Here is an 8807-nt window from a genome sequence, read left to right on the forward strand (position 1 = left end):
TTTTTTTGCGGTATGCGGGCCTCTCACTGCTGTGGCCTCTCCCGTTTCGGAGCACAGGCTCCAGACATGCAGGCCCAGAGGCCATGGCTCATGGGCCCAGCCGCTCCGCGGCATGTGGGATCCTCCCAGACCAGGGCACGAACCCGTGTCCCCTGCATCGGCAGGTGGACTCTCAATCACTGCGCCACCAGGGAAGCCCTGAAACTATTCTTCCATAGATTGAAATGCAAAGAGAATCTCTGATTCTATTTGAATCAGTGGAAAGCTAAATTATGATAGATACCTACCCCTGGGAAATCATGTACAAACCTGGAAAGTCTGCATACCCCCAAATTTAAAAAATAAAAATAGTAAATGTATTGGTTACATTAAACCTTGTTAGGGAACAGAACCCTGAAGTTCAGAACCTGGAACCATAAATCACATCAGACTGCACCTCACCCTGCGTAAAATTGAGGGTTCCAAATCCGTCAATCGTGCCAGCTGCAAAACTGTAGCCCAAGGCTGGTTTACATGTTTTTGCCTAAAGGAAAAAATTTAAAAAACAAAACAAAAATGAAACATAAACAGAAAAAGAAACAGAAGTTGAACTTCAATAATGAGATCAGCCCAGAGCTTTACCCTTGTGGCATAATCAGTGTGACTCAGTGACACTTACTGTGTGTGTAGAATTGAGCCAGACGGTGACGTCCGTCATATTCACCCACTGATGAGCCGAAGCCAGCGGCCCAGTTACCTCCTGAGAGGCGGAGGCATACAGTTCCTAGAAAACACACACAGCCTTTACCATTAAAAGCAAAAAAGCTAAAATGAATTCCAACAACCGTACCTAAGAAGTGCCAGTTTGGAAAAGAGTCTTTCAGTCAAGTTTTGTTTTGCTGTCTGATTAGACAGAGCATGCGAATCTCTCCACCAAACCCCCTGTAGCTTCCGAGAAACTTGAAGGTCCTGAGACCATTGATCTGTGTCCATTTCCTACAAATATGAAATTCCAGTGATGCAGGCTATGGTACAAATGCTCCAATCTCACTAGAAAGACAGTCAAGAAAATTTAAGGTTAGGAGTAGGTGGGCCAAATTACCTTCTTTGCCAGAACAAGAGTGCATCCATGGGGATTCTCATGGAGTTTTCCCTCCCACAGTCCTTGAGTCCTCTGGCAGGGCTGGTGCCAAAGGGGGGCTTGAAAGTCTTCAGGACCCACTTCATCTGCATCTGTTCCCCCACCCACTGTTCACCTTTGGATGTTCTTTTTTTTTTCCAGTATGGTCAATTGATGCTTTTTTAATCTTATGGGCAATGTGAGTCAAAATATATTTAGGAAGGTTTGTTTGTATTGATCTGTATCATACAGTAGAGACAAACCCTGCTTCAGCACCAATGTCTTTGCCTGACACCTAACTCATTTCTACTCTATTGCCATGTCAGTTTCCACAGCCACATGGGAACGCTCAAGTTGTCAGTAACACCAGCTGCAGCCTGCGGTCTCCTCATTAAGAGGGAAGTTGTACCTTGCTGAGAAGAGAATCCAGAATGTGGGACAAATCTCTATGTCGACTGGGCTCAGAATGGTAACAAAATTTCTGATGCCAAATTGTGTCAGGGGTGCACACCCTAAATAGAATCTGTTAATTTAGAACAATCCACTGATAATACCACAGTAATTAAAAAGAAACTGCAGCAATTAAGTTGGCTGGTGTCTGATGTTTTTAAGGTGTTTTTGTTCTTCCTTAATTGCTCCTGAAACATTTTAGAACCCTTGAGACAAGATATTTACACACACACCCTCTCTCAAGCCCATGCTCACTAAAGGTACGGGTAAGCTATAAAAAGGAAGAGATTTAACTATCTTTGTCAGAGATGGCTCAGCTCAAAGCTATCTTTTGTCTTTTCCATCAGAAATGTCTCCATAGGAGCTGATATAAAATGTGTAAGCAAAATGGAAGATAAAACTTAGAAGAGGAAGGAGGGTAGAGTAACTCGTAGTAAGCTCACTGGAGACCAGATTCTCTCTTCATCAAAAAATCTTTTAAAAAGAGAGGAAAATGTAAGATGGATGATCTTTCCATATCAAAAAAGACCAGGGAATAATTTGAATCCAAATTGCAAGAACTGGCATGGTGCCACTCAGCTTTACCTTGTCACCGAAGGAAAAGTTAAGAAATGGTAGGGCTTCCCTGGTGGTGCAGTGGTTAAGAATCCGCCTGCCAATGCAGGGGACACGGGTTCGAGCCCTGGTCCGGGAAGATCCCACATGCTGCAGAGCAACTAAGTCTGTGCTCCACAACTACTGAGCCTGCACTCTAGAGCCCGCGAGCCACAACTACTGAGCCCATGTGCCACAACTACTGAGCCCATGTGCCACAACTACTGAAGCCTGCGCGCCTAGAGTCAGTGCTCCACAAGAGAAGCCACCACAGTGAGAACCCCGTGCAACGCAACGAAGAGTAGCCCCCGCTCGCTGCAACTAGAGAAAGCCCGTGCGCAGCAATGAAGACCTAACGCAGACAAAAATTAATTAATTTTTTTTGTTTTTGTTTTTAAAGAAAGAAATGGTCAGGTGACTTGGCAGGCCAAGGCCTGAGACACTTCTGAGAATTTGGGTCAGTCTGGTTATATCTGGTCATACCACATGAATTGAAAACTTTACAATCTATCATCCAACCGCCTGAAGCAAGCATTCTGGCTGAAAGAGAATGTTTCCTGATTACTTGCTTTTAAATGTACTTCCCATAAGAAGCCAGACACAAGCAGTCAGAGAGAGCTTCCCGTGTGGTTTGTGAAAACAACCTTCCTGGTTGACAATAAACAGCATTCAGTCTTCCAGACTCCTTGGTGCAGCTTAAGCTCCTGCTGTCTTCCTTACAATTACGGACTTCCTGATGAACAATGTCGGTGGATTTTTTTTTTTTTTTTTTTTGCGGTATGTGGGCCTCTCACTGTTGTGGCCTCTCCCATTGTGGAGCACAGGCTCCGGACGAGCAGGCTCAGCGGCCATGGCTCACGGCCCCAGCCGCTCCACGGCATGTGGGATCTTCCCAGACCGGGGCACGAACCCGTATCCCCTGCATCGGCAGGCGGACTCTCAACCACTGCGCCACCAGGGAAGCCCTGTCGGTGGATTTTAAAGCATAGTTTTGAATGAAGATGAAAGAAGCGGGCCCACAGCTTACCTTTGCTTTCTCATATATTATCCGTCCTATGATTTGTGTGCTGTCAAGCATATCCTGCCCAGGTCCCATAGCAATGCACATGCTAGGCTGGAACAAAATGACACAAGATGTGTTCTTAGTGAAATAAGCGATTCTTTTAAGGAATGGAAAATGACAAATGAATCTAAGCAAACAGATTTTTTTAAAGCCACATTCCAGCATTTCTTTTCAGGTGTTCTCTTAATTTACAGATTATGAGAAGCAAAATCATTCACGCAATGAATGTTTGCTAGAGCAATGAATGTTGCTAGAAATCATCTATTCTAGAAACTTACTTTTAAAAATAAGGAAACTGAGGCTCAGGTGGGTTAGATTTACTGAAGATTATACAGGTAGCTAATATCTGAGCTATTACGTAAAGCCAGATCTTTCCATTTGCTGCACATCTTTCTCTTTGCTGGTTCCTGCCTATGGCACTTGCTCATGATTGCCTTCAATTGAAACTCAGTTAAAATTATATTGGAACAACTAGCTGACCCTCTGGAAGAAAAATCAGTAAATACATCTGGCTCTATATTTTACTTCTTAAACCAGAAAAATTTGCGAATGATCGGATACTTAAATATTATAAATGGCACCCAAAATGTATTAAAAGAAAATATGGATGAATATATTCTAAAGTCTAACGATGTGAAAGGCCCTTCTAAAAATTATATGGAACACAGTTTGACAGTTTAAACATCCATCTCGGGGGGAAAAACATAAGTAAGACTGAAAGATAACTGATAAATGGGGTGTTGAGGGATGAGTTTGCAGTTTATGACAAACTAAGACTTTAATATATTAGGAGCTTTAAAAAGTCAGCAAGAAAAAAAATACCCTTATTAATACATTTTGATTCATTCATATTGAGTTGGGTATTCTCTTATTTGTAGTAAAAATCATCACATTGTATACCTTAAACTTAGTGTTGGATGTCAGTATATCCCAATAAAGCTGGAAAAAAATAAAAGCAAAAAAAAAAAGCATCCTAATGGGTAACACCATGGATGCAGATGAAATAGGTAATTCACACACACACACAAAATGTAAATGTAAATGGCCATTCAACGTTATAATAGGTTCAGTCTTAATGAATTTAAACTACTAAATTTAAACTACGAAGAGAGAACTCTTCACATTTGTGCTAGAAAAAACTGAAAGATTGACAAACCTGCTGGAGGAGTTTGGGGAAAGTGTCACTCATGCACTGTGGGTAGAAACGTGATTGAGAGTATTTGAGCAATGTGTAGAGTATATTAGAGGTGCTTTGAAAAAAAAGAATAAACTCACTTTTAAGAATTTGTCCTAAGGTGAAAATCACACATGTGAAAAAATATATGACAAGCATAGTGACCATAGCATGCTCATATGAAGGAAGAAAATAAGAAGGGAGAGAGGGTGAGAGGAGAAAAGCAGAAAAGGAAAGAAAATACTCATCAGTAGGGGATTGGTTAACCAAATTATGGTACTTAAAATGAAAGATTATGAAGTTAGTTTAAATAATGTTTTAAAAGTATATTGACTGGATATAAGGAAGCAGGGTATAGAACAGCATTACAATATGATCCCATCTATGTAAAATTGTACATATACATGTGTACAGGTACATAAAAAGTTGTCTGGGGGGCTTCCCTGGTGGTGCTGTGGTTGAGAATCTGCCTGCTAATGCAGGGGACACGGGTTCGAGCCCTGGTCTGGGAGGATCCCACATGCCGCCCGTGAGCCACAACTACTGAGCCTGCGCATCTGGAGCCTGTGCTCCGCAACAAGAGAGGCCGCCATAGTGAGAGGCCCACGCACCGCGATGAAGAGTGGCCCCGCTTGCCACAACTAGAGAAAGCACTCGCACAGAAACGAAGACCCAACTCATCAAAAATAAATAAATTAATAAACTTCTACCCCCAACATCTTCTTTGGAAAAAAAAAAAAGTTGTCTGGAAGGATGTTTATTAAAAATTTTCACAGGTTAATTGTGGGATTAAGGGGTGATCCTTTACATAAGTTTCATTTTCTGAACTTTCCAATATTGTGTGTTTTTTGTGTGGGTTTTTTTTTTTTTTTTTTTTTTTTTTTTTTTTTTTTTTTGTTGGTCCGCGGGCCTCTCACTGTTGTGGCCTCTCCCGTTGTGGAGCACAGGCTCCGGACGCAGGCTCAGCAGCCATGGCTCACGGGCCCAGCTGCCCCGGAGCATGTGGGATCTTCCCGGACCAGGGCACGTTATTGGCCATTCATATTTCTTCTTTGGAGAAATGTCTATCTAAATAGTTTTATTTGCCTGATGTTTTAAAAGACTATATATATATATATTTTTTTTCTTGCGTTATGCGGGCCTCTCACTGTCGTGGCCTCTCCCATTTGCGGAGCACAGGCTCCGGACGCGCAGGCTCAGTGGCCATGGCTCACGGGCCCAGCCGCTCCGCGGCATGTGGGATCTTCCCGAAACGGGGCACGAACCCGCGTCTCCTGCATCGGCAGGCGGACTCTCAAGCACTGCGCCACCAGGGAAGCCCCCTGTGTGTATTTTTAACAACCATATATCATTTTTCTAAAATAACATTAAAGCTCTTTTCTAAATTAAAAAACTTCTTTTTAAAGAAACCACATTAAAGCAGAAGACACGGCAACATTTGTCCATTTCCCTCTTTCTTTTTCTCAAGCGTTTTCTGGTTTTGTTCAGAAAGCCATCCCTCTCCTTGCAGTGATCTCACTCCTCATTCCAAATAAGTCTAAGGCGATCATGGAAATTCCCTAGGCTTTGCCAAAGATTGGTCTGGAACCCAGCTTAAGCCAATCAACACATACCATTTCTCCAGCAACTGTTTTGGTCCAGGGATGGACATGTGACATAAATTGACAGTCAGATTAAGAGAATTCTTATTCCGTGGTTGGAAGAGAGGCTCGCTTTCTCTCCTACTGGGTATGAGAGAAAAAAGCACACACCTTCCTCACTGATGACTGGCATCTTGCAGACATGAGGGAAGCTAATCCAACACGAAGGGAAACGAAGAGAAACTGAATTGTGTTGTGGAAGGGGGTATGATTTTGCTGTAATTTTTTCTGATTATAAAGTAAAATATACTTATTGTAGAAAAAGTATTAAAAAGTATAAACAGAATTAAAATAATGAACAAAAAATAAATAGAAAACTGCCTATAATAGTGCCAAAAAGAAAATCATGGTTAATATATCAGTGTGTTTCATTTTGTCTTTTTACTATGATACATTTATTCTCAAAACTGCAGTCATTATGAATATGCAATACTAAACCCTGATTTCCTTAGTATTATGAGCTCTTTCCCACATTAAGTATTCCAACAAAAGACATGAAGTTGATGCATAATATTCTATTGCAAATAAGTATTATAATTTATTTAACTATTTCATCTGTGAATTTTGGAATTTAACAAGTAATCCTCAAATCTAATGTGAATTAATGATGTGTAAAAATTTTGGAAGTGAACAGTAACAAAGACTTTTTTTCATTGTAGTATAGTTGATTTACAATATTATGTTAGTTTCTGGTGTATGAAGACTTTCTATATAAAGATAGTAATATACAATGGAAAAGTATAATTGTTAAAACTATATTTCTCATTGAGTGGGGTTGACTGGGATAAAATAAATAGCCCAGGAACAGTGTTTAATAAAAGCCATATGGCAGGTGAAATACTGTATAAACACAAAGAGTAAGAACCCAGAAGCTAGAATCTGCTGCTCATGTCAAAGTTGCAAAAATCTAAATGAAGATGGGAGGACAGCCTTACTTGCTACCTTTAAAACTTATCACATAGAATTGTATATAGTCATAAAGAGATTTTTTAAAGACAAATTAGGTAGAAAACTCAAATCCTATACCAATAAAAAAATCAATAAGTTATAGAATGTTGTTCATGAACGCATAAACATATGAAGAGGTGTGAGAGTGGTAACTTTGGGGAAAGGGAGAGGGTAGAGGGGAAGGAGGTGAACAGGGACTTTCACTTTTTACTGCTCTTTATGCTTCCCATGTGGCTTGAGTTTTTACACCAAGATTGTTTTGTTTGTTTGTAATTTATAAGAAAGGAAAAAGAATTTTGACCTTGTATTTTTAGAAAACCTATAGACTTTATAATCACTGAGAAATGTCTCAGGCAGGCAGTTTTTGTCCTAAACTGTGACTTCAGAAATGCCAAGGAAAAATGTTTCAGGCTGTCCAATTTTGGGGAAGGATATTTAATCTCTGACATTTACTAAATTGTCTTACCATTCAAAAAATTTAACAATCAAATGGAAAACTACAATTTTACTCAATCACAATTTAGTGGGTGCTTTTGAGAAGAGCAAATGCTAGCAGTAAGTAGGCCAGAGTATACTTGAGGAAAACATAATTGTACATGAGTGTTGAATAGTTAAACATAAAATGTACATGAGATGCAAAAACAGATTTCACGTCATTATTACCTACCCCACCAATGGGACAAGTGCTATTGGCATTATCACAAGACTCTCCCGTGTTGATGCAATGCGGGCCAAGAATATTGGGGGACACATCTCCCAGGTTCGATGAAGCAAAAGCTGCTACATACGGTCCCTGCCAAAAGAAACATCCAGTTGCCGTTTATTCTTTCTTTCTTTTTTTTTTTAATTTCAGGGCCAAGCAAGGAGAACAGGCAGCTCATGCTCAAAAGACCCAAACTCCCCAATGGCTTTCAGGGGAGCATTTTTAAAGGCAACGTTTGGGGGTGAAGGCTGAAGGAGTCATGATTTTCTTCTCACTGATATGTTGTGAAGTAACAGTGTGGTGTTTTAGGAAATCTTAATCATCAACCTTCTGGTTCCAAACAGTCTGGGGTCTAGTGCTTGTGCTCAGCAGGTAGTCGCCATCCTCCACCTGAGTGGGGGTCTCAGTTCCTGTAGAACAACTGGTTTCAGGACTTAATGAAGCTCAGGTTCTTGATGTCTCATCACAGAAAGAATTCAGTGAGAGACAAGGTGATAGGTAAGAAGTGGATTTATTTAGAAAGAAACACACTCCACAGACAGAGTGTGGGCCATCTCTGAAGGTGAGAAAAGCCTGTTCTTTCTTATTTACCACAATGAGTTCATTAAAAAGGCAAACATTCAACCCACTCTGGTGAACTATTCAAAATCATCTGCATACTACAAAAGGAGGATGTACAATATTCTGAGAGAATTTTTTATTTCTGAAAAGGCTCACATTGCCGTCAGCATACGTGTTATTACTCGTGATATTCCAGTTATCAATAAAGCTATTTCAAGTAGGAGAGTTTCAAATTTGTGTCTCAAACAGCAACATTTTGACAAGAAATACAGTGTGCAACGAGTTATAAAATGCTGACCCATAAATCTAGTGTCTGGTGTTGTACCTGGAGCTCAGGTATCCATTTTCCCTTTAAAAATAAATAGCCTATTGGCTTAAAAAGTGAAGAGCCAATCCAGATTGTTCTGTTGCACAACTGAACCTAAATATAGCCTCCACCACCCAGACATACCCTCTGTGTATATTTTCTCTATCTCTTCAACCTGAAATAACAACACAAAACCTTTTAGAGTAGGGCAAGACCTTAACCTCAACCAACTGGACTACAATTCTACCTTAAATTTTCTTAGGGAAAG

General features: G+C 40.4%; 1 protein-coding gene across 1 annotated transcript in view; it reads right to left on the minus strand.

Annotated features, from left to right (window-relative positions):
* ASAH2 (N-acylsphingosine amidohydrolase 2) overlaps window positions 1-8807 on the minus strand; it is a 77620-nt gene that overhangs the window by 37731 nt on the left and 31082 nt on the right. The window contains exons 8-11 of the mRNA XM_007470294.1: window positions 7636-7761; window positions 3171-3257; window positions 659-763; window positions 442-523 (exon numbers count right to left, since the gene is read on the minus strand). Coding sequence (XP_007470356.1) covers window positions 442-523; window positions 659-763; window positions 3171-3257; window positions 7636-7761 — 400 coding nt within the window. The remainder of the gene's footprint in view (window positions 1-441; window positions 524-658; window positions 764-3170; window positions 3258-7635; window positions 7762-8807) is intronic.

Source organism: Lipotes vexillifer, unplaced genomic scaffold, assembly GCF_000442215.2.
Source record: "Lipotes vexillifer unplaced genomic scaffold, Lipotes_vexillifer_v1.1 scaffold690, whole genome shotgun sequence".
Classification (NCBI taxonomy): domain Eukaryota; kingdom Metazoa; phylum Chordata; class Mammalia; order Artiodactyla; family Lipotidae; genus Lipotes; species Lipotes vexillifer.